Source organism: Zootoca vivipara, chromosome 2 (genome assembly GCF_963506605.1).
Source record: "Zootoca vivipara chromosome 2, rZooViv1.1, whole genome shotgun sequence".
NCBI classification, from domain to species: Eukaryota; Metazoa; Chordata; class Lepidosauria; order Squamata; family Lacertidae; genus Zootoca; species Zootoca vivipara.
This window is the reverse complement of record NC_083277.1, coordinates 10,824,409-10,850,301: the sequence shown is the minus strand read 5'-3', so window position 1 is coordinate 10,850,301 and position 25,893 is coordinate 10,824,409. Positions and strand designations below refer to the sequence as shown.

At 44.3% G+C, this 25,893-nt stretch overlaps 2 protein-coding genes across 5 annotated transcripts; one reads left to right on the top strand and one right to left on the bottom strand.

Moving 5' to 3' along the window:
* Positions 1-162: 162 nt before the first annotated feature.
* LOC118077726 (tripartite motif-containing protein 10-like) lies at positions 163-24,782 on the bottom strand. 4 transcript variants are annotated; one of them, XM_060270732.1, is made up of 8 exons: positions 21,040-24,782; positions 18,615-19,052; positions 18,081-18,176; positions 17,052-17,282; positions 15,602-15,624; positions 7,714-7,832; positions 6,013-6,042; positions 163-3,690 (listed from the first exon to the last, which is right to left on the bottom strand). In XM_060270732.1, the coding sequence occupies exons 1-8, from the start codon at positions 21,229-21,231 to the stop codon at positions 3,173-3,175; spliced, it is 1,647 nt and encodes a 548-aa protein (XP_060126715.1). In that variant the 5' UTR covers positions 21,232-24,782; the 3' UTR covers positions 163-3,172. The 4 variants fall into 4 exon arrangements, with proteins under 4 accessions (XP_060126715.1, XP_060126717.1, XP_060126716.1 ...); XM_060270734.1 differs by having other exon boundaries at positions 21,422-24,782; XM_060270733.1 differs by having other exon boundaries at positions 19,804-21,169.
* Positions 10,834-15,361, top strand: LOC132591397 (uncharacterized protein K02A2.6-like). Its single transcript, XM_060269972.1, has one exon. The coding sequence runs from the start codon at positions 10,902-10,904 to the stop codon at positions 14,970-14,972; it is 4,071 nt and encodes a 1,356-aa protein (XP_060125955.1). The 5' UTR covers positions 10,834-10,901; the 3' UTR covers positions 14,973-15,361.
* Positions 24,783-25,893: the final 1,111 nt, after the last annotated feature.

Below are 25,893 nucleotides of genomic sequence, written 5' to 3'. Positions count from 1 at the left end.
ATTTCCAACATTTATTACTTATTTTATACATTTTAATATACCATCTATACATCATTTCCATCACATTTTCCCTCAAGGCATTGCATGCTCTAAATTCCTTCTTTTTCCCAGTCTTTTAGCTGTATGTTATACCCAAAGTCTTTGGCCCAATGTATCATAACCGACTTTACCTCTTCGTCTTTCAAATGCCATTCCAACAGCAATTTGTACATTTTTGACAATATTTTATAATTATTATTTAATATTTCAATTTCAAATTTTGATTTATTATGACCAAATCCATTTTCCTTTGAAACTTCTTTAAACATTTCATTGATTTGGCGATAGTGCAACCAATCATTTACATATTCTTTTACTTCTTCATAAGGTTTAATTTTCCATTTATTTCCTTCCTCTCTTACTAATTTTTCATATGTAACCCAATTTTTGCTCATATTTATCTTTTTCACACTCATTGCTTCCAAAGGTGACAACCACCAAGGTGTTTTATTTTATTTTATTTTAATAATTTTTATTGGATTTTACATAGAGGGGAAAAAGAAAAAAGAAAGAAAAATTTAAAAAAGAAATACAAAAATGCCAAAAACAAAAATGACAATGTTAACACATCTTATTTCTTCAAACTTCTTCACTTCCCCTTCTTACAGTCCTTATTAATAATTAACTCTTACCATTTCCAAATCTTAACTAGACATCATGAAATTACGTCTTATCTTCCATTTCATAACCTTATTCTTAAATAATTCTTATTCATTTTATATAGAAGAGTGAAGGAAAAATAGAGAGAGAAAACCCAAAATAAAAATGAAAATACATAAGACATAATCATATTTTCCAATTTCTAATCTAAACATTTCAGACTTCCTCATTTCCCCTTCTTGAGTTCCTTAATTAATCACTAATTATTGCAGTTTCCAAATCTAAAATTACATTCTTTCTTCCAATTTACAACTTCTTTTTAACCATTTACCCTTCATACTTCTCTTTACCTTTATTACCCAATATTCTCTACCCTTTTACCCAAAAATATTCATAATTAATTTTCAATATCTTCCCCCCCCTTTTTATTCCCACCCTCAAGACTAAATCTACCCCCTTTCCTTGGAATCGATGTCTCCAGAGATTTCAGCCAGCTCCTTAATGCATTCCGAGTTCAAACCGTGTTTTATCCACCTATAAAAATCATCTCAATTCCTCCACACCCCACTCCTGCTCTGTCCCAATCTAGATCTTGCTCAACCCTTCCTCCCCTGCTGTATTCCCAACATTTTATCTTCAATCTCATTCTCTTTCTGCCCCCCACCTGCTTCCTTCTCCCCCTCTCTTACCGGGGTAACAACCTTTTTGTTTGTCCCCTTTTGGGGGGACTTTTGGATCGAGTCCCTTCCCTGTTCCACCCCTCCCACCGGTGAAACAGTGATTTCTTCATCATCCCTTCCCTGTTCCACCCCTCCCACCGGTGAAACAGTGATTTCTTCTTCATCCTCTTCTGTCTCAAAAATCAGTTCTGTTGAATCAGCAGTCTTCTCTCCTCCTTCAGGATTGCGGTTCTCCTCTGTCGTTTCCAGAATTTTTCCTAAAGTCAAATCACAGCATGCGTCTTCTTCTAGTCCTTCCCCTAGTCCTTCTTCCTCTTCTTCCTCTTCTCCCTCTCTGGATTCATCACCTTTGGGATTACGAATCTCCTCTGTCATTTCCAGAATTGTTATCAAAATCAAGTCCCACTGTGTACTATTCTTCTCACAGTCCAGAACCTTCTCTTCCTTCCTATTGATGCTTTCCACCTCCATAACTGTGGCAAAGCAGTTGTTGTGCTTATTTTATATTCTTCAAATATAAAAAGAATAAAGTCCCATCTGAACTGGATCCAACCTCTATTTCTTTACTTTTTCTTTTATTATTCAGTCTCAAATTCAACACTGAGTAGCCTTGAAGTCTATTTTTTAAAACTTCCTCTTTTACTTGGCTGCAGCTCTGAGTCTCAGTCTCATACAAGCAATCACATTCTTTTCTATTGTGACGTCATAAAGGCGGCTATCCGATCCTTCCTTTGACCCGACTCCAAGTTCACGGGGGGGGGGGTTCCCCTTGTCAAGTCTTTTGCAGAGATTTATACACACTTTATCTTTTTCCCTTACTCTGCATCAGGAAAAAGTTCTTAAAGGCAAATTTCTGGGCTTTCCCCAGCTTTACTGCATCGTCCATAACTCAAGTGGGGAGGCTGACCTCCCTTTTAAGCCTCCTCCCAGCGCCAATTTTCCAGTCCAAATTCACAAATTTTTAACTTACTTGATCCAAATCTCTTCTTTTTTAAGGGAAGAATCTTCCGCTTGCAGGCTGTAAAAACTGAAATAATGGGCTAATGCTGCCAGTTTCTTCAAAAGTCCAATACAATACAAGCAGCACGCAAGGGCACAAGATTCAATCAAGTTTCAATCAAGTATTATTAGTACAAAAAGAAAACAATAAGAGAACCATATACAAATGCTGACACAGAAGCCAAAACCAAACGTCAAGCAGATAGCATATACAAATAAATACCAAAAGGCAAACCAGTCTTTATGGTCTTTGAGGCTATGTAGCGGTCAGCAAAGTGGCAGCAGGTTGAACAAAGTGTCAATAATAGACAGGCTGCCGGCGTTTTCACCTGTTTCGCCCATATGACGGGCTTCTTCAGTAGTTTCTCCTTCTGCTTTCTGTTATGTTTAATACATTCACTGGTGGTATAAACCAGGTCTTATTAGTATTCAAACTAAATTACTAATATACATCTAAACAAACAAATGTCAAAGGCAGTACTTACAATTCGTATGAAACCAGTTATCTTGGCTTAGGCCACAATGCTCAAGTTCTTATTTCAAAAGGTACTCTCATGCGGCTTTGATACATTTACATATTCACTGGTGATATAAATCAAATTCTAATTATTATTTAGACTAATACATTAGTACAATTTCTAAAATACATGTACATATAAAGAAATACTTATTCACTAATTACTATCAACTGTGAACCAACCTTTTCTATATAAGTGTGCTCCAAACACAGAATTTTTGCTTCGTCAATACATGCTCAAACTAAGAAAACTCTGAATATAAGAAATGTAAGTATTTCATACGAATTGTAAGTATGCCTTTGACAAACTCCAACTGGGCTTGTGAGGGAGATTTCCTCAGGAGATCCTGAGGTGGGAGTTATTTTTCCACAGACGAAAGAAAGGGAGGAGGGTCTCTCCTGAGAATGAGGCTCTTGAGAACGTGTAGAGTTCGGTTCCTGAGTCAGCGTCAGAAAAAGACACACGTCCCCCTTCATAGTCAAGAGTCACCCGGATCCTCCTGGGCTCCTCACTCAGGGACAGAAGAGAGTCATATGGGGAGGTGAAGGCCCAGTACTTGCCTAACCACTTCTCCACAGCCCAGATCCCTCCCTTGGGCCTTGAGGAGACACGGCCCTTTCTCCTCATAGACTTCCTGGCAACCCCCACAGACCACCCTTCCTTTCTCCCCACATCAACCTCCCAGAAATGTCTGCCAGTTGTGAATCCCTCACGTCCCAACACACAAGGCCAGTAATCGAATCTCTCAGGATTTTCGGGCAGGACTTGAGGTTTGTCTCTCTTTCTCACGCTTTTCTGATCCTCCGACAGGATGAGGTCAGGGTGGGCTGTGTCTGGATCCAGAGTGACATTTGCTGTTGGGGAGAAGAGGAGGGAAAGAGAAGAGACAGAATCAGCTGACGGTTAGAGATGGACATCTTGATTTAAGAAACACCCAGAAGAACCAAATTTCCTCTCAGATAAATGGGGATTCCTCACATTTGATTCAGGATTGGAACACTCACTCACTCTTTCTGCCAGAATCACCTCAGAATAAAAACCTTCCCTGTGGGTTTTGTTCCTTTTTATTGCACGTATTTTATTGTGCCCCTCCTGTCAATCCAGTCACCCTTCAAGAAGCAAAACAACCCAGAAAATATTCCCTCAGCTCTTTTATTCAGTGAAGGGGAGGGGAGGAGGATGGGGGTAAGAGGAGAAAAATTGTCCTCCTTTGAATCTCTCTGTGTGTATTGCCCACTTGGGGCTTTCAGTGGCTTACATTGAAATCAGAGGGAAGAGATCAATGGCAGCAACCTAATAAATATCCTTCCCTAGCAAACCTCCAGCATAAATTTCTTACAACAATGATAGCACTAGACACACATTTGTTGTCCTAAAGCAGGCAAAATAATATAAATAATAATAAATACATTTTTATTTATACCCCGTCCTCCCCAGTGAAAATCAGGTTCAGGGCGGATGACACCAGTAAAATTACAATAAGACATAAAAGAAAGAAAAACAACTAAGTAAATACGGGTTAAAATACAATAAAAATTTAAAATGTTAAAATGCAGCCTCATTTTTAAATGGCCCAAATCAAAACCATAAGAGAGGAAAACATAGGGGTCAAACTGAGTCCATCCCAAAGGCCAGGCGGAACAGCTCCATCTTGCAGGCCCTGTGGAAAGATGACAAATCCCGCAGGCCCCTGGTCTCCTGTGAGAGAGCATTCCACCAAGTCGGGGCCAGTACTGAAAAGGCCCTGGCCCTAGTTGAGGCCAATCTAACCACCTTATGGCTCGGGATCTCCAAAATGTTGATATTTGTGGACCTTAGGGCTATCTGACTAAGAGTTAAAAAGATTCTGGCTTTGGCAGCAGTGATGCTAAAGCTCCTTTAAGGTCCTGAAAACACACCTCTATTTTTATATTTAAGCATCTTGAAACAAGCTGTGCAGAAACTGAACTTGGCAGTTTTGCCACATCAAGGACAAGTTGGCTATAGTGGGAGCCAACCTAATGGCCAGTACCTATGCCATCATTCACATACCTCGCACCCCCACCCCCATACCGGAGTGGTTTTTAAACTGTACTTTAAAATTTGCAATATTTGTTTTAATTAATAAACAATGAAAAATAGGTTTAATATCCCCATATGTTTTAGCAGTTCTTATGTTTATTTCTAAGCTACCTTTAGTCCCTGTAAGGGAAAAAGGTGGGGCATAAAATAATAATAATAATGTTGGATTTTTTGAATAGTCAAGTTACTTTAGAGCCGGTCTAATGTAAATACTGTCTGTTTAAGAGAAACAGGTGCCGGTGATTTCTGTTGATTGCTCACAGGCGTGGGCTCTGCTTCTTGTATATAAGGCTCTGCCAGAAAGCCTTCTGTATCTCTTAGTTAGATCTCTCAGTAGATCTCTTAGGAGAACTATCTCTCAGTGTGATTTAACTCTCAGTTTAAGAGATTCCCAGTTGAACTGTCAAGTTCTGCTATTCAACTTTCCATTCCCACTTCTTCACCAGTGCTTAATTTCTTTTCTGGTTGTAACTAAATGAAGGAGCGTAGCCCTAAAGCAAAATACTGCACATGTAAACCATGTTATAAAGTGTGTACTGAGAACATACATTTGCCTGTCTGAGTTTTTTTACTTCCTGGGTAGGGAATTATTTTGGGGGGAAAACAAGTGGAAGCTGGCAGCTCTCTGTGCACATGGCCTGCTGGTACTAAATCATCATGATTAGAACCAGCAAATGAGAAGATAGGAACAAATGCAACAGGGAACACCTACTGGTATGAATTTATCATAGATAAATTCAGGTATTTGTGTGTGTGGACTAATCGTCTAATTGGAATGCAAGAAAAGTGCCAATTAACAGTCAAATCAATGGACAAGACCAAAGAATCCAGCAAAAGGAAAAAGGGGAAAGAGAAGAAGGAGACTACATACACACTAACCTGTTTGGAGCACAAAGATTTTTTTTCCTGAGTCCAAAATATTATATGCCAATCTAGACTGATTCTAGATCCTGAAGATGTATGCATGCCAGAGGAAGCATAACAGCCAAATAAGAAGTTCAGGTACTTCCCCTCCCTCTCTTAGAATAACACCAAGCAAAGGGCAAACCATTTAATCCCAATGAAACACCAGCTCCCAACATGTGCTTGAATTTGGTCCTTCACCCAAAAATTACCTTTCTGAGGCCATCCAAATGACAGAACATCTGAGGAAGCAAAGAGATACAAAGACTGAGAGCTAGACTTTTATACCTCAAATAATTTTGTAACAACATTTCCACTAAATGGCATAATATCAATTGTTTCTTTATTTGAAATAAAATATATAAGATATAAAACCAACAATTACACATAAAAAAGTGTATAAATAGATTAAAAATAAAAAAATGTTAAACTGAGAAATGACAAAGCACTGCAATATCAATCCTTAAAAAGAATCCAGAGGAGAGCTATCCAAAACCTCAACAGCTGCCCCAAATAAACTGGTGAAAAATCAATGATCAAAGGCAGAGTTGTTAATTATAATGACGAACTAAATTTGCATCGGAAGAATTGGCAAGGGGCTCATGCAACAGGAGGTTGTTCCTCAAAATATATTTTAAATTCTTTCCGACTTAACAAACATTTTGGTAGAGGTAAGAATGGGTAGAAATTCAATTCATTCTGCATTGATTGGTGAATCTACTAAATTCACACTTTCTGAAACAAAATGGGAACTAAACACAGCAATCATTCAAAACACACACTTATTTGAATTTTGCTATGCGGTTCTCCTACCGACTGATATATCAGTGGGAACTCTGCATAAAGCTGAATATGTTAGTGAAAGTCACCCACAAAATAGAAGTCGCTAGAAACTGCTTGAAGAATTTTGTTGTTGTTGTTTAGTCGTTTAGTCGTGTCCGACTCTTCGTGACCCCATGGACCAGAGCACGCCAGGCACTCCTGTTTTCCACTGCCTCCCGCAGTTTGGACAAACTCATGTTCGTAGCTTCAAGAATACTGTCCAACCATCTCGTCCTCTGTCGTCCCCTTCTCCATGTGCCCTCAATCTTTCCCAACATCAGGGTCTTTTCCAGGGAGTCTTCTCTTCTCATGAGGTGGCCAAAGTATTGGAGCCTCAGCTTCACAATCTGTCCTTCCAGTGAGTACTCAGGGCTTATTTCCTTCAGAATGGATAGGTTTTATCTTCTTGCAGTCCATGGGACTCTCAAGAGTCTTCTCCAGCACCATAATTCAAAAGCATCAATTCTTTGACAGTCAGCCTTCTTTATGGTCCAGCTCTCACTTCCATACATCACTACTGGGAAAACCATAGCTTTAACTATATGGTCCTTTGTCGGCAAGGTGATGTCTCTGCTTTTTAAGATGCTGCCTAGGTTTCTCATTGCTTTTCTCCCAAGAAGCAGGCGTCTTTTAATTTCGTGACTGCTGTCACCATCCCAGTGATCATGGAACCCAAGAAAGTAAAATCTCTCACTGCCTCCATTTCTTCCCCTTCTATTTGCCAGGAGGTGATGGGACCAGTGGCCATGATCTTAGTTTTTTGAATGTTGAGCTTCAGAACATATTTTACGCTCTCCTCTTTCACCCTCATTAAAGGGTTATTTAATTCCTCCTCACTTTCTGCCATCAAGGTTGTGTCATCAGCATATCTTAGGTAGTTGATATTTCTTCCGGCAATCTTAATTCCGGCTTAGGATTCATCCCCAAGTCTCTGAGTGACAGTATACAGGGGTCATGATACCCAGAAGGAAACTCTGCAGCTCCTTTTGCTGCTTGTGGCAAGAGTAAATAAAATACAGTAAGAGCCTGACATGTTCAATTTTCGGACTAATTTATTGTCCAGTGTAAAAATTCTTGCAGCCACTCATTACCTTTGATTGTCTTCATCTCAACATATAGAATGGGATTTTCAAACCAGAAATTTGAGATCTTCCTATTCAATTCTGGTGGGAAAGCCATTGGGTCCTTAAATGTCTCCCTTTGCTGACACCTGATGGGGAAAATAAACATTAACCCATTCAATTGTAAAACTTCTGAGTGCAGCAAAAGAAAGGAATTGAGAGGACTTCTGCTTAAGGCGCGACGGAAGATGGCTGAACATTCCATCGCTCCTACTATCAAGGGCTAATTAGAGGCTGTTATGGGAGTAAGCAGCCTCCCAAAATTTTCCCGGAGAAGGGAAGATGCAGTCTCATCCGCAGATGCCCATTCAACCCGGTCCCAAATTCGGAGGGAAGGAGGGGCTGGGGGGCACTGAATGGAAAGCACCCGAGATAGCCGGCTCTCCCGAATGCTAGGAGACAAGGAGGAAGGAATTACTCTGCAAAGCCCAGCCACTGAGATAAAAAAAGATGGAGAAAGATTACACCAGAGACAGAGTAGTATGCTGCAACGGAATGGAAAGGGGGGCGAGACTCTTTTATTATTGTGCCTTATTATTTTACTTAATGAAAAACCCCTAGAAGAACCGTTTATGGCATGTATATCAAGCGAGACTGGAAAGTTTGAAATTTGCTGATATAATATGGTTTCTTAAATATAAACTGTGTGGAAATGAAATATAAACAATTAAGGCTTTTATTTTCGGACTTGCTTGGAAGACAATTAAAGATTTCCTATGTTAGGTTAGAGCCGATAACTAATGAGGCTCAGCTGTCGGACTTGGCTGATAGCCCGGAACTGGAAGGGAGGCTTGCTTTTATAAAGGAACTGGCTGGGAGGGGTGAGCAAATGGCAGAAATAACTCAAACCTCAGAAGAGAGTTTGTCCGAGTCTGTTCCTAGTTCTTTAAAGTTACAGGAACGTAGGAGGGGAGGGTTACAGGATAGGAGGAAATGGCAATTACAGAGAGAGAGGCAGAGGGCGTTGTTCGAGCATAGGAATAAAAGGAGGTGGACTCACGCTAGAGAGCTAGATGAGTCATCATCTGATTAACTAGTGGTCTTGAGCAGGAAGTTGCAGTCTTTCTTGTGGTTACTTGCCTTTGTTTTGTCTATTTGGAATAAAACTAACTATTTACACACAGACTGTGTGCTAGCCATTGCTGTTGCTTACAGCATGACTCATCTAACTTGCTGCTGAAGGGGAAGCACGTAGATTTAAGCAAGAATGGAAGAAAAGGGGAAGCAGCAACCGGCTGGGGATTTATCAGTCGGCGCAACAGCAATGGCTAGCACACAGTCTGTGTGTAAATAGTTAGTTTTATTCCAAATAGACAAAACAAAGGCAAGTAACCACAAGAAAGACTGCAACTTCCTGCTCAAAGCAAGCCTCCCTTCCAGTTCCGGGCTATCAGCCAAGTCCGACAGCTGAGCCTCATTAGTTATCGGCTCTAACCTAACATCCTAAATCATTAACATCAAAGAGAAGCAAATCTCATTAGCAGCTGGAGCTTTGTAAAGACGTTTATTGGATGTGACGCAGTTTTAATTGGGGAATCCGCCATGTTGGAGTCAAGACCGGATTATAGATAACAGTCAAAGGGGGAGTGAGCCTTAATTACGACATTAGATGTGCATTTCCAGCTTTGATCTGGCAAATCTCTCCTGGAAAGACTATATTATGTCACCAGTTTTGAGAAACTATTGAACAGAGGCCTGGATTTGATTTATTGGGACTGTTTGATGATGGAGACTACCAGCAGTGAAAGGACTCTTGTATTCTTGGACTGACTTGGCAGAATACCAGCGTGCGAGGAGACATTGCAAACCTATGGAAGGGAATCATAGGCATAAAATCCACACAGAATCATATACTGTTTGGTTAAATTCGCTTGTTGGAACAACTCAGAAGCTGTGAAAAGAAGATTGAAGGATAACAACTGAATTATTGGAAATGACTTTGATTATAATGATTAGGAATGTAGTAAATAATAAGATGATCAGATCTTCCAAATCTGAAGCATGGGAAGTCCGACTAAATTTTGGAATATATAATGCCCAGGTGGCGCTGTGGTTAAACCACTGAGTCTAGGGCTTGCTGATCAGAAGGTCGGCGGTTCGAATCCCGGTGACGGGGTGAGCTCCCGTTGCTTGGTCCCAGCTCCTGTCAACCTAGCAGTTCGAAAGCACATCAAAATGCAAGTAGATAAATAGGAACCGCTACAGCGGGAAGGTAAACAGCATTTCCATGTGCTGCTCTGGTTTGCCAGAAGCGGCTTTGTCATGCTGGCCACATGACCTGGAAGCTATACGGCGGCTCCCTCGGCCAATAATGTGAGATGAGCGCACAATCCCAGAGTCGGTCACGACTGGACCTAATGGTCAGGGGTCCCTTTACCTTTACATGGTCAAAGTGGGAAATTTAATAAAATTTGATTTTAAAAAAAAAGGAATTGAGAGGAGGAAAGAAACAGTAGAAAGCCGAGAGGAAGACACAATGGAATGGAGTCACAGAGGAGAGGAGATTCCTCCCTGCTAGGGACTCCAAAGCCAGACATCTGAGGGCCAAAAGAGCAGCCCTTTCTCTGAGTCTCCTCACTTAAATCTACTCAAATGGAGAAATAAAATCAAGTGATACCATTCTGCTCAGAGCTTTTCAATTTCGGCTGCATTACTGTTATGTACTGAACTGAATCCTAGAACAATAGGATTCAGAATCAGCGGGAGCTACCCAATCCAACTCCAGGTGAAAGTGAATCCGCAACCTGATTGGCCTGCTGGAGCAGCCAATCAGGCGGCTGGCAGAAGTGAATCTGCTACCTGATTGGCCTGTAGGAGCAGCCAATCAGGCTGCAGGCAGAAGTCAATCCACAATATAATTGGCCCACAGGTGTAGCCCTGAAGTAGCCAATCACGCAAGGCCCATTGTGTAAATAATGTATATAAGCAGATGGTTTTGGGAAAAGAGCCATTCGTCTTCTCTTCTTCTCCTTGATGAATATGAGCTGAATAAAGAGCATGGAATTCACTCTCGACTCCGAGTATATTTCACTGGCGACGAAGGTGGGATCCTGCTGAGCTGACCGCCAAAACGCACTGCACCGCAGCACCGCCACCTGCTGCACCGCTGCATCGCACCGTGCATCCAGGCTTCAGCTCCAGGACCCAAGGAACCCAGAATGGCAACCGACAGCAGCTTCTTGCCATTCAAACCAGCATCAGGAGACTGGGAAGGGTACGCCGCCCGTTTCAACTTCCTCCTGCAAGCGAAAGAAGTCACCAACGATGCCATGAAGAGGGCGACATTCTTCAGCGTCTGTGGAGAGGAGACGTTTGAAATCGCCCGGGCTCTCCTTGCACCTAGAGATGTCGCTACCGTCTCTTACAAAACAATAATGGAACGGCTGAAGGAGCACTTTTCACCACAGCCCTCGGTGGTAGCTTGCCGAAATGCCTTCTACGCAAAGCGGCAAGCCCCGGGGGAAACCATAACTGGGTTTGTGACCTCCCTCCGCCAAGCCGCCCGGTTATGCAACTTCTCAGAGTTGGAGAACATGCTTCGTGACCGCCTCGTCGGTGGCCTGAGGGACGAGATGTTGCAACGACGCCTCTACGCCAAAAAAGACCTCACGTTCCAGATTGCTCTGGAGGAAGCCCTGGCAACCGAAGCCGCCGAGAGGACAACGCAAGAGGCACGACCGGCCCCGCCATCCCAACCGAGGGTCTACCACGAAGACCTCACCGACGAATCCGAATCTGACAGGGAGGAAGTACACCGAGTACAGCGGCGCACTCAAGCAGCACACACACCACAGCAGCCTCGACGAGAAGGAGGGAACTGTGCAAGCTGCGGGGAGAACCACGAGAGGAGGACCTGTCGTTTCCGCAACGCAGAGTGCAGGCAGTGCAGAAAATTGGGACACATCGCCCGGGTGTGTCGGGCTCGACTCACCCGTCGACAAGCATCAGATGACCGACCCAGGAGCCCCAGGTCACACGGCACCATGCACCAAGGCAACTCGACGGAGATCACGGACTACCAGGTATTCCAGTTGCCCCATCCCAGCACAGAGAAAATTTATATAGAGGTACAGATAGAGGGAGCCCCATGCCGCATGGAGCTGGACACGGGTTCAACTCTATCCATAATCTCGGCCCGAACATTAAGGGAACTGTGCCCTAATGGGGGTCCCAAACTAAGGCCGGCCCCATTCACCCTCCGGGACTTCCAGAAACGTAAGGTCCCTACAATGGGGGTGGGGACCTTCAGGGTGCAATATCGAGGGCGAAAGCAACAATTGGACTTGCTGGTAGTTAAGGGCCCCTACGTTAGCTTACTGGGACTGGCATGGTTTGGACCTCTGGGGCTAGCCGTTACCGGGGTGAACCGCACTAGCTTACAAGTGGACGTGGACGCCATATGCAAAGAGTTTCCAGGGGTTTTCGATGGGGCATTGGGACGATATACAGGACCCCCCATTGCCCTACAGCTAGACCCCGCTGTACGACCCATCAGGCACAAGGCCCACCGGGTCCCGTTCGCCCTGAAACCCCGCATAGACGAGGAATTGGACCGGCTCGTGGAGCAAGGAGTGCTGGAGCCGGTGCCCAACGCCCCCTGGGAAACTCCAATTGTCACACCCGTCAAGCCTAACGGTTCGGTCCGCATCTGTGCAGACTACAAATGCACCATAAACAAGGCTCTCACGGCCCATGCATACCCAGTGCCAGTGGTCAGCCATGTCCTCGCCACCCTGGCTGGGTCAAAAATCTTTGGCAAACTGGACTTGGCCCAAGCGTATCAACAGTTGCCTGTGGACGAAGCCACAGCAGAGGCTCAGACGATTGTGACGCACAGAGGGGCATTCAGAGTAAAGCGGCTGCAATTTGGCGTTAGCGTGGCACCAGGCATATTCCAGAATCTCATGGACACTCTCCTTAAAGGGATTCCTGGCGTCACCCCCTTCTTCGATGATGTACTGATCGCCGGGCCCACACCAGAGGAATTTGAGGACCGCCTCCGCTCCGTCCTGCACCGTTTCCAGACGGCGGGCCTCAAGGTGAAGCGGGAAAAGTGTTTACTGGGAGTGCCGCAGGTGGACTTTCTGGGATTTAAGGTGGACGCAGAAGGGGTCCATCCAACCGGTGACAAGGTACGGGCCATTTGTGAGGCCCCAGCGCCCAAGAGCAAGCCCGAACTTCAGTCATTCTTGGGACTATTGAACTTTTACCATGCCTTCCTTCCCCATAAGGCAGCGGTAGCGGAGCCCCTACACAGACTCCTAGATAAAAGGGCCCCTTGGGTGTGGGGCCAGCGACAAAGGGCCGCATTCCAGGCAGTCAAGGACTTGCTCGTCTCGAACTCGGTCTTGGCACACTTCGTCGAGAGGCTGCCAGTGGTGCTGGCATGCGACGCCTCTCCCTATGGCATCGGCGCTGTCCTGGGACACCAACTCCCGGATGGAAGAGAGGTGCCGGTGGCATACTTCTCCCAGACGCTTGCTGCAGCCGAACGAAACTACTCACAGATTGACAAGGAGGGTCTGGCAATCGTGAAGGGCGTAAAAAAATTCCATGATTTCTTGTACGGGCGGCCCTTTACCATAGTGACTGACCACAAGCCGTTGCTTGGCCTGTTTGCCCCCGAGAAGCAGACCCCCCAAGTGTTGTCTCCACGTGTCCTCAGGTGGTCAATTTTCCTTGCCGGCTACCAGTATGCACTAATCCACCGCCCTGGGAAGGCGATGGGCCACGCAGACGCCCTCAGCAGGCTACCACTACCAGAAACAGGCCCCGACCCAGCGCCTGCGCAAGAGGTTATGACCCTGGAGCTGCTTCCCGACCGACCCATTCAGGCACAAGAAGTTGCGCACCATTCCACAAAAGATAGGGTCATCTCCCGGGTCCTGGACTGGGTGTGGCGAGGATGGCCCAGCAGCAGCCCCGGGCCAGAATTCGCTGGCTACACAAACCGCAAACATGAACTGTCGGCCCACAAGGGGTGCCTGTTATGGGGAAGCAGGGTTGTTGTTCCCCAGCCCCTCCGCAAAAGGGTCCTCACAGCCCTACACGAGACACACCCAGGGGTAGTGAGGATGAAGGCCCTTGCCAGGAGTTATGTGTGGTGGCCGGGGATTGACAGAGAGATAGAGGCCTGGGTCCAACACTGCCAGACCTGCCAAGAATCCCGCCCGGATCCCCCAAGGGCCCCAGTCCAGCCCTGGGAGTCCGCCCGACATCCATGGTCACGCTTGCACGTGGACTTCGCTGGCCCCTTCCAGGAAAAAACATTCTTCATAGTGGTGGATTCCTACACCAAATGGCTGGAGGTCGCACTGGTACCGTCCACTTCTACGGCGGCAGCCATCCGGGTACTACGTAAGTTGTTTGCAACCCACGGGCTCCCTGACACCCTCGTCTCGGACAATGGAACCGCATTCACGTCAGAGGAGTTCCAGACCTTCACAGCGCAGAACGCCATCCGCCACATCCGCTCAGCACCATTCCACCCTGCCACCAATGGCCAAGCGGAGCGCATGGTGCGGACCACCAAGGACAGCCTCCGCCGCATAACACAAGGGGACTGGGAATACCGCCTTGCCGCATTTCTTCTAGCACAGCACAGCACCCCAAGCACAACGACGGGCCGGAGCCCAGCTGAACTACTCATGGGCCGGCGCCTTGCAACTAGACTGGACCGACTTCACCCCGACAGAGCTCAGGATGAGGTAGTGGTGGGGAAAGGCAGGAACCCCCGGACATTTGTGGCCCAGGACCCAGTGTATGCAAAGAATTTTGGGGCAGGCCCAGCATGGGTACCCGCCACAGTCACCAAGGTGACCGGTCCCGTGTCGTACGAGGTACTAACGGAAGGGGGGCAATGTTGGCGCCGCCACTGCAACCAGCTACGGCGACGATTCCCAGGAGGAACCCGGGAGGAGAGTGGGACAGAGGGGTCCCAAGGGGACAGCAGGGCAGTGAGGCCTGTAGAGCGAGAGGGGTGGGCAGGGGAAGCAGAAGCAGTAGGCACAGAGGGGCGCCCCGAGGCTGGAAGGACACCGGAACCAGAGTCACAACCTAGTGGTTCAGTGGCGCCAGACCAGACAGCCCCGGCACAGCCAGCAGCCTCGGAACACGAGCCAGAACCAGAACCCCTGACCAAGGAACACCCCAGGCCACAACGCACACGGAGGCGGCCAGCAGACCTTGGGGACTACAAATGCAACTTCCCGGGCAGGACTGGAACTTAGAGGGGAGGGGTGTTATGTACTGAGCTGAATCCTAGAACAATAGGATTCAGAATCAGCGGGAGCTACCCAATCCAACTCCAGGTGGAAGTGAATCCGCAACCTGATTGGCCTGCTGGAGCAGCCAATCAGGCGGCTGGCAGAAGTGAATCTGCTACCTGATTGGCCTGTAGGAGCAGCCAATCAGGCTGCAGGCAGAAGTCAATCCACAATATAATTGGCCCACAGGTGTAGCCCTGAAGTAGCCAATCACGCAAGGCCCATTGTGTAAATAATGTATATAAGCAGATGGTTTTGGGAAAAGAGCCATTCGTCTTCTCTTCTTCTCCTTGATGAATATGAGCTGAATAAAGAGCATGAAATTCACTCTCGACTCCGAGTATATTTCAATTACCTACAACATACAAGAAAGATGTGGAGGAGAAAAAGATGGTTGCTGCTGCTGACAAAAGTGAAATGTTCCTTCTAGCCTCTTATCATGAACCCGAGTGACACCTTGAAGTTACAGCTGGAATACGTTCAGGAACATGGCACACACCCCAACTCCTACTCCCTTGTTGGAACCTTTCACCACATCCTAAGAGCTTGGAGGGGCAGAGTGATATTAATTGAGATGAGCAGGATTCACTTACCTCTGCAAGGTGCTTCTCACATCCTAGAAGGGAAAAGAGGAAAAGAAGAATGGGATTCACTGCATACTATGGGCCATTTAATGAAGACCCATCAGACCTGAAAGGGATGCCCTCTGGCCCTCTGGGATGAGCCTGCCTAGTTTTGAACAGGGATGGATTAATCTATAATTTCAATTTCTCTCAGTTTTTATCTTTCTGATCTTAAATTCAGTTCTCCAGATTAGTTTCTGATTATTATTTTTAAAAACCTGATGAAAATTCATGGGATCTTCTCCTCTGTTTTTTCAAGGTATCCATACTATAGTGGCCAGAGGAGAATTTATGAATAATGATTCCAGCTGAAAGAGTTTCATTTCCAATTTCTGAGATATCCTTAACTTTAACCACGTGAGCTTGGCAGCTTCATACTATTTAGCTAAGGTAAATTAGGTACTGCCAGTAAAAGTATCCACTCTCATGTGTTTCCTTTGCCAAATAAAATTGCCAGATAAAGTTCTGGTTTTGACCTATAAAGCCTTAAACAGCTCCATGAGAGGTCCAGAGGGTGGCAAGATGAGAACAGGAATGCTCTCCCCAGGGAGGTGCGCCTGGCTCGTTCATTAGACACCTTTAGGCACCAGGCAAAAACATTCCCCTTTAACCAGGCCTTCGCTTGTCATCCACTGACCTTTTAAAATGTGTTTTTGGAGGGGTTACTCAATTGTTTCTGTTTTTATTTGGATTGTGTGTTCTGTGTTTTTATATTCTAATTTTATCCTGTTTTTTATCCTAATTTTATCCTAAGATCTCCAGGTATAGGACAGTACATAAATTTCATGGATGAATGGATGGATGAATGAATGAATAGTTGTCCGAGCATACTTTTTTCCCGTCTGGAGCTTTCCCTTAAAAAAAAAAAACTTCTCTTTAAAGTTGAATCAAATGCTGTTTGTTGCACTAAGCTTTAAAGAGTGAACTTTTGTGGGGAAAGCTCTGTGGGGGCAAGAGAAGAGCACTTGGACACAGTCTGGACAAAGAGGCAAAAGGTAACTTTGTGCTGTTCCTGCCACAGTCTTTGTGAGAAGACCCAGAGCTTACAGGGTTAATAGCTCAGGGGAAATGACGTCCTGTCACTGGAGTGTGTTCACATATGGGGACTATGCTTTGTTATGTGAACATCTTTTACTTGCGTTTTTTTTACTGTGACAGGAAAGTCGACCTATCCTCGCTCTCTCCCTGGCTGGTTTGTTGTTTTTGCTGCTGTACATCAAAGTTTCATAGAGTATATGGAGCTGTGTCAGCGTGTTTTACTGCTGTGCCGATAACTCCTTACACACACGAACACCGCTGCTGAAGATACTCCGCTAAAGCCAGGAGACGCGGAGAGGCGCAGCAAAGTCACACAACTGGAAGCGTGCTGGACGCCATTGCAGTTCCCGTTTCTACCGAACAGGTTCCAGAAAAGTCTTACCTCCAGGATTTCACTTTCTGGCTGCTGACTCTTCTCCTCCATCTCTCGGATGCTCCTTTCAAGAGAGGACAGTTCCTTGGAGAGTCTATCCAGCTGCTCATCCCTTCTCCTTGTGATCTCCTTCTCCATCTCTTCTATCTCATTCAGCAGACGCTTTTCTTGTTCTTCCAGAAATTGGTGCAGTTGTCTGAACTTCTCCACCATCTTCTGCCTCTCAGTTTCTGTTAATTTCTGCATGAACCAGGAAGAAAGAGGAAAAGAGGCCAGAGTCTTTAGAATGACCTTCATAGTTATGGTAAATCACTCAGGAATGGGGCTACATAATGACTTGGGATTCAGCTACACTGGACTGATTAAAACGTTATATATGCATTATAAACATGTGACCCCAGGTGACCCCTGTAGAGCTGTGATCTGTCCCAACGAGAAATTGTACTCAGAGCTAATTTTTAATAGTGTTTTCCATATAACTATATGTCAGAGGGTCGTCGTGGCTGCTCTAGAGTAACTCTGCTTGAGTCCTGTTTGTCTTTAAAGACTTTTATTGTGCATAGTATTTACAGTGCAGAGATAGCTTAAAGCATGACCTCTCATCCGAAATCAGAATCATCCAGCAATGGCATACATCTGTTCCTACGCCAGTAAAGTAGTCGGGGGACCCCAAAACGCCTCCCCCTTGACCTGCGCCTCTGCATTCGCCTCACTTCTTGCGCCGGAAGGAGCGATGCCCCCTCAGCCTCTTCCTGGTCAGAGCGGTGTCTGGGCTCTCCAGCATCCTGGAGCCCTCGCCTACCTACCGGTACCTCCTCTCCTGAGCATTCCCATCGTTCCGCAAGCTGACTGCTCTCTCCCTCCGAGTCTCTACCTTCCCCATTGCCTGCCCCAGACCCACTGATGCTCCCTGTGCTGGGCAAGGTGGATGTCAGAATGATAGGGGCTGGTTCCCTGTAGGGAGTCCCGCTTACACTATAGATTCAACCTTAGTCCTTCAAGTATACTTGTTCACTTCGTAGTAATTGTGACACTTACAAGGAGGCTGTTGCTTTCTTCTCCTATTTTTGCTTCATAAGCCATAATTTTCTCTCTCTCTTTCTTCAGATGTTTTAGGCGACCACAGAAGAGTGTCTAAAGAGAATGCAAAATATCAGATTTGATTAGGACTGGAGGTTGGGAGCTTCAGTGTTATCTATAAATTTGTGGTGTGTGGCCCCCTACTATTAGATTTTTATCTGATCATTGCTCTGGGAGGTTCTAGGGTTGTTGTTTTTTTGCTGTACGTTACATTATATTACACAAGATCCCTTTGACACAAAAGCAGAAAAAATGGTGCTTTGAAAAACAAAACCACATTTTTAAAAGTTGCTTTTGAAGCAAAACAAAGTTTTTGTTTTGTTTTGGATAGCACAGAGACCAGGCCCAATTTCTGATTCACATTAAGGTGCTGATTAGCAATTTATTATGTTTCATTTACAGCCACATTGACAGCATATTCTGCACACAGATCACAGACACACAGAGAGATATGAAAGGATTGTGTCAGCAAGCATCAAAATGACTTCCTACCTTGTATTCCTGGGCAGCCACTTCCTTGAGAACCACAGTGTGTGATTTATGTGCAGGGGATCGCTCACAAAAGAAACACACCAATTCTTCATCTTCTTTGCAGAACAGGTGGAGTTTTTCGTTGTGTCTCTTACACAGATCCTTTCCCCCTTTATTTGGTGGCAGGAATTTAATTTTTTCCACTATATTGGCCAGCTGCCAATTGGGACGGAAATTTCCTCTTCGCATCCTGGCTTTGCACAGGGGACACTTCAAGTCCCCCATCTGCATTGGTTCCCATGTGTCACAATAGTTTACGATGCATCCCTGGCAGAAGTTGTGACCACAGTCCAAGGTCACAGGGTCTGTCAGATACTCCCAGCAGATGGGGCATGTGGCTTCTTCTCCCACATCCACGAATAAGGATGGGGCCATGATAGAGGAAGAGATGGGAGGGAGCTGTAGGATGGCAGCAGGATGTGAATGAACTTAGGAGGGGAACAAATGACTGTGAGGTAAAAAACTATTCAGTATTAAGCGTTTCCACATCCTTCCAGTAAAACTAACTCTGCATTTCACTTTCTTATGCAACGTATCCTCCACAATTGGTCCTGTTACACAATTTTTAAGGTAAACGCAGATAATAGGCACATACTGTACTCACCACAGAAAACCAAACCTCCGTCCTTCAAAAAATTAGGAAATACTCCCTGAAAAACTAGTCACTTTGAGTGTATAAAATTTAGACAATTCACAAAGCAAGAGCAAGGTCATCTTTAGCCTCCAGTTGAACTGTGGGACCCCTCCTTATAGGTAGAAGGAAGTTCTCAGTAAAAATCATTCTTCCTCAGCCTGGCAAAGCTTTATACTTTCAAATCACTGTATTTGAAAAGGGGCCAGCCTGTGTCAATAAACTCTGACACCAAGGTCTTCACCATTTCAAAAGGATGCTCTGGCAACCCCCAGGAAAAAAAATTAGCATATATTGTTCAAATCTCTGAGCGACAGATTTGTAAAAATGTTGGAGAAACATAATACAGTATGGTCTGATTTACAAGTACAACCATTTCCTGTGTTGTTTGCACAGGGAACTCCCCGTCTATGTCATCCCACAGGTTGGCAGAGTGCATGCAAGTCCGTCCCCATTCTGGGCCAAAAGCAGTGTGTGCAAGTTTGCATGCCAGTCAAACACACACAAAATGCTTGGTACCTGTATGATGACTTTGGGTGATCCTTGGATAAGGGCTGCGCAATTTCTAAATTTTCAGAAGTTCTTACACACCTTAGTTCTGGGTCCCCTCACTTCCTTGCAAGGCGGTTGGGGGGGGGGAACTCTGCTGCAGCACAAAACAAATATTTTCTTTGCTTTCCCCAACTGGTTCTTCCCACTCCTCATTCTTCTCTGACTGATAATGCACTTATTATTATTATTATCATTATTATTATTATTACTATTACTATTACAGAGGGCCTTCTCGGTAGTGGCGCCCACCCTGTGGAACGCCCTCCCATCAGATATCAAAGAGATACATAACTACCTGACATTTAGAAGACATTTGAAGGCAGCCCTGTTCAGGGAAGGTTTTAATGTGTGACATTTTAATGTATTCTTAATCTTTGTTGGAAGCCGCCCAGAGTGGCTGGGGAAATCCAGCCAGATGGGCGGGGTACAAATAATTTATCATGGTTATGGTTATGGTTATTATTATCATTATTATATAAGGGATGCTGGGTCCCTTGATGGAGAGATGGGCTGTAAAAGTCAACCCCAAATTTTCGTATAACAGTCCCACTCTGAAACTCAACAATAAAACCCAAACAAAAAATCAGTTTGCACACAATCATCATTCACCTACAAGATCACTTTACCCCATATGTGCCCACTTGACTGCTTCAGTCAGAGGAATAGGCACTTTAACAGGTGCCGCATAATACTTGCACTGCATCTGTCAGAACTCAAACATTGAGCATGGTGGCAGCAACACATTGGATCTCTCTTCCTATTGATATCAAGCAGGCACCTTCACCGTCTTCATTTCAGCACCTGCTGACAACATTCTTATTTAAACAAGACAACCCAGATGATTAGAAACTTTCAATGAGTTTTCATTTGTTTTAGTCTATCCTATTGTGCTTGTAATGGTTGGTATGTTTTAAATTATAGTTCTTGTTTTAGAGATAACTGAATTGTTTTTATCGTTTTTGTAAACTGCTTTGGGTTCTTCCACAATTAGGCAGTATTTTATGAAATAAATAAAAAAATCTGTAGCCAAAGCCGTTACAAAGCAAAATACATAAAAAATGCTGAAATATATTGAGCTGTTAAAATAGCTACGGTATTAAAACAAGGCAATCTGTCAAATAAAAAAGAGCTCCGCTGAAGAATTTAACTTATCGCCACAAATCTTCATCCTTAAAATTGCCCATTTAAAGTAAAACAGGTCACCTTTTCAGAAATGTTTGCCTGCTCCATTAAATGATCATTCAGTGGGACACATTCATGTGCAGGTCCACTTTCCTGGCGCTGCATCCAGAGTGGCCCAGGAATGGCACCGAAGTGACAGACAAAGGACAGAAGCCATTGCAGGGCTCCAAGTCCTCCTTTGGGTGCCAAGCCAAGACCTCCATTGACACCCATGGGAGATCCTCTCCCAGAGCTAACAGCATTTCCATAGGTGCTTGACTTTCAGCCGAATGGTGGGGGAAGGCAAGGAAGAGGAACAGTTAAAAGGCTCCTCTATACACATTGGGAACTGAATGAAAATAGACCTGCTTGGGCAAAGGGCAGCCTGAGAACATACAATGGGGTTTGGTTGTCAGATACTCACCCCCAAACTAGCTTCTCTTGTGGGCAGGGAGATGGTGTGGTAGATCAAGGAGACGTTCTGGGGTTACCTTTCCTTCTTCCCAGCTGCTCGTGTTCCTGCTCCTGTCGCCTTGCCCTTTTTTATGGAGAGGCAAAGGGTGTGCACTTTGTACTGCTGTAACACAACCAGCAACTGTACTTTTCTTCTGCTGGGTGTGCTCAGCTTTCCTCTCCCTCTCCCTCTTCTCGCCTCCTAACAGAACAACCATTTGCTCACCACCTCATCTCACTCCAAACATAAATGTTCTTTTTCAATAATGAAAAGAAAAAAACAGGTATCTGGCATATATTTATAAGTGTAAAAAACAAAGCCATGTTTTTTTTCTGAAGAGGTCTGTGGCGTTTCACCTCTAGAGGGCCTAGAAGGGGTTAAGTTACCAGGGAGGGAGACGGCCAATGGGAGCTCTCCAGCCAGAAGCAGGGTGTATATAAGGATAAGCAGGCAGGCAGGAGGGAGATGAGAGTTGGAGATAGGGTTGTTGAAGGGAGTTATTGGTTGAAGTCAGTCAGGTTAGAGTTGGTGTGAAGATAAGAGCTGGTTATATTTGTGGTGGCTGTTAAATAGGGAGATAGTCAGACAGGATACAGTGTTATGAGATTAGTGATAATTATTATTAGTTATATTTAGAGGTAATAGGCCAGTATAGGAAACATCTGTGATTTGAAACCGTTTAAGCTTTGTACCGTAACCAATACGCATAAGAACATTCAATAAACTATCTTGTTTTATTTTACAATATCCTGGTCTGAGGTGTGTGAGTGACTGAAAGTGTTTCGTTTGTCGTTGGCACATTACCAATAGACCGTCAAACGTCCGGGGGTGATGTGCAGGTCAGAGTGACCGCGACAAGGTCTTTTTCTCACCTATCATAAATTTGACATTGGTTAATAAGTGATAGCTTTGAACTTTGTCAGAATATTTCACCACACCCATTTTATTAGGATGCAGAAAAAGAATTCTATTTACTTTCTGCTTTGGATCCTTGACTCCTCCTCCTCCTCTCTGTAGTGCCATCAGGGAAGTACTTTAGGGCAGACTCTGCCCCACTTGGGGGTCACCCACACTTCTGCTTGCTGTTTGCAGCTGAATCCGGGAAAAGATCCATTGGTTTTTCGGAGGATTGACATTTGTTCCTAATTCAGTGGGTTTTCCCAGGGAAAGCAGTGGGGCAAACAAAAAACCTGCTTTGACCCATGCCTAGAAAGCACAGGAGAAACGGAAAACCTTTTTTATGCACGGAACAAGCAGGAGGGTGGATGAACCTTCAGTCCAGGGCCCCACTTGGCAGAAGGAGCAGGAGGGCCCAGGAACATTTGCCACATTTTAAAATAAGTGAAGTAATACACATCACCACCCAGAGAGGGACACCCCCCTCCCCAAAAGAGGACAAATGTTACCCTTGGGTAGGACTGCCATACATCCGGTTGGTTATGATTCCATGCAAGGGGTTGGACTAGATGACACAAAACATGTCTTTCCTGTATTGGTCTCTACAGCCACAGCAGGCTCACTCCTCCATTGTCTCCCTTGACACCCACCTAGATAGATGGGTGCCAGCTTTGAATATATTAAAATAGTGGGTAAATTGGGTTTTTCTTTTTCTTTACTGTGATCCTCAGCAATCATCCAACTCCAACACAAAATGCAAACACTCCCAGGATTTATACATATTCCTTTTTGTGTGTGTGTGTGTAATTGTGATAATATCACATATTTACTCAGTCCCTTCTAAGAACTTCTGATCCCGCCGGTTCTGAATTCTTCCTGTCATCTTATCCAATTCTGCATAGTCCATTAATTTTGTTTGCCATTCCTCTTTCATCAGTAATTCTTCTTGCTTCCATTTCTGTGCCAATAATATTCTAGCTGCCGTTGTCACATACTGTATAAAAACAATTTCTTATCTTGTCTATTAATATCCTCACCAACAATACCAAGTAAAAATGTTTCTGGGTTTTTTTTTATTAATGTATATTTCAACATCTTTTTCAACTCATTATATATCATTTCTCAGAAGCTTTTTACTTTTTTACATTCCCACCACATATGATAAAAAGTCCCTTCTTTTTCCTTACATTTCCAACATTTATTACTTATTTTATACATTTTAATAAACCATCTATACATCATTTTCATCACATTTTCTCTCAAGGCATTGCATGCTGTATTTTTTATTCCTTCTTTTCCCCAGTCTTTTAGCTGTATGTTATACCCAAAGTCTTTGGCCCAATGTATCATAACCAACTTTACCTCTTAGTCTTTCAAATGCCATTCCAACAGCAATTTGTACATTTTTGACAAGATTTTATAATTATTATTTAATATTTCAATTTCAAATTTTGATTTATTATGACCAAATCCATTTTCCTTTGAAACTTCTTTAAACATTTCATTGATTTGGCGATAGTGCAACCAATCATTTACATATTCTTTTACTTCTTCATAAAGGTTTAATTTTCCATTTATTTCCTTCCTCTCATACTCTCATTTTTCATACGTAACCCAATTTTTGCTCATATTTATCTTTTTCACACTCATTGCTTCCAAAGGTGACAACCACCAAGGTGTTTTATGTTCTAATAGTTTTTTATACCTATCCCATATTTCAAATAGAGACCTTAAAAATTATTTTCTGCCACTCCTTAAATATAGTTGCCCCCTGGAATATTGGAATTGATTGAAACAAAAATAACATCCCAGCACATTCATTTTAATAACAGTTTCTGTTAATTGGTTAATTGGTTCTCATGGGAAACTTACAGATTCTGGCTTCACACAATTAACTCAAGGCAGTGTCAATTTACTCTTGGCAGAAAGCCAAGGTCTGCCTGACCTAGAAACTACTCTCTTCTGATTGGTTAACGACCAGCACTGAACTCTGTTATCAAGGAATGCTAGCACAGTTGGTTTTTGTTAGGTGTTAGGAGTAGAAGTGCTGTGTATATGGTTGGAGAGAGAGACAGAGAGGATTTAGAATCATAGAATCATAGAATCATAGAGTTGGAAGAGACCACAAGGGCCATCCAGTCCAACCCCCTGCCAAGCAGGAAACACCATCAAAGCATTCCTGACAGATGGCTGTCAAGCCTCTGCTTAAAGACCTCCAAAGAAGGAGACTCCACCACACTCCTTGGCAGCAAATTCCACTGCCGAACAGCTCTTACTGTCAGGAAGTTCTTCCTAATGTTTAGGTGGAATTTTCTTTCTTGTAGTTTGAATCCGTTGCTCCGTGTCCGCTTCTCTGGAGCAGCAGAAAACAACCTTTCTCCCTCCTTTATATGACATCCTTTTATATATTTGAACATGGTTATCATATCACCCCTTAACCTTCTCTTCTCCAGGCTAAACATACCCAGCTCCCTAAGCCGTTCCTCATAAGGCATCGTTTCCAGGCCTTTGACCATTTTGGTTGCCCTCTTCTGGACACGTTCCAGCTTATCAGTATCCTTCTTGAACTGTGGTGCCCAGAACTGGACACAATACTCCAGGTGAGGTCTGACCAGAGCAGAATACAGTGGTACTATTACTTCCCTTGATCTAGATGCTATACTCCTATTGATGCAGCCCAGAATTGCATTGGCTTTTTTAGCTGCTGCATCACACTGCTGACTCATGTCAAGTTTGTGGTCAACCAAAACTCCTAGATCCTTTTCACATGTACTGCTCTCAAGCCAGGTGTCTCCCATCCTGTATCTGTGCCTTTCATTTTTTTTGCCCAAGTGTAGTACTTTACATTTCTCCTTGTTAAAATTCATCTTGTTTGCTTTGGCCCAGTTGTCTAATCTGTTAAGGTAATTTTGAAGTGTGATCCTGTCCTCTGGGGTGTTAGCCACCCCTCCCAACTTGGTGTCATCTGCAAACTTGCTCAGGATTCCCTCAAGCCCATCATCCAAGTCATTGATAAAGATGTTGAACAAGACTGGGCCCAAGACAGAACCCTGTGGCACCCCACTAGTCACTACTCTCCAGGATGAGGAGGAGCCATTGATGAGCACCCTTTGGGTTCGGTCAGTAATCCAGCTACAAATCCACTGAATGGTAGCATTGTCTAGCCCACATTTTACCAGCTTCTTTACAAGAATATCATGGGGCACCTTGTCAAAGGCCTTGCTGAAATCAAGATAGGCTACATCCACAGCGTTCCCTTCATCTACCAGGCTTGTAATTCTGTCAAAAAATGAGATCAGATTAGTCTGACATGACTTATTTTTCAGGAACCCATGCTGACTTTTAGTGATCACAGAGTTTCTTTCTAGGTGCTCACAGACTGTTTGCTTAATGATCTGCTCTAGAATCTTTCCTGGTATTGATGTCAGGCTGACTGGGCGGTAATTGTTTGGGTCCTCTCTTTTCCCCTTTTTGAAAATAGGGACAACATTTGCCCTCCTCCAGTCTGCTGGAACTTCGCCTGTTCTCCAGGAATTTTCAAAGAT

Bases quoted from the DNA above. Each gene is read 5' to 3' on its own strand.
- LOC132591397 (XM_060269972.1), top strand. From the start codon at position 10,902: ATGGCAACCGACAGCAGCTTCTTGCCATTCAAACCAGCATCAGGAGAC.
- LOC118077726 (XM_060270732.1), bottom strand. From the start codon at position 21,231: ATGGGTGTCAATGGAGGTCTTGGCTTGGCACCCAAAGGAGGACTTGGA. The intron at 19,053-21,039 runs GTGACCTGTTTT...GCCATCCTACAG, and splicing joins AGGCAAACATTTCTGAAAAG to CTCCCTCCCATCTCTTCCTC. The intron at 6,043-7,713 runs GTAATGAGTGGC...TTGCTTCCTCAG, and splicing joins TGAGATGAAGACAATCAAAG to ATGTTCTGTCATTTGGATGG.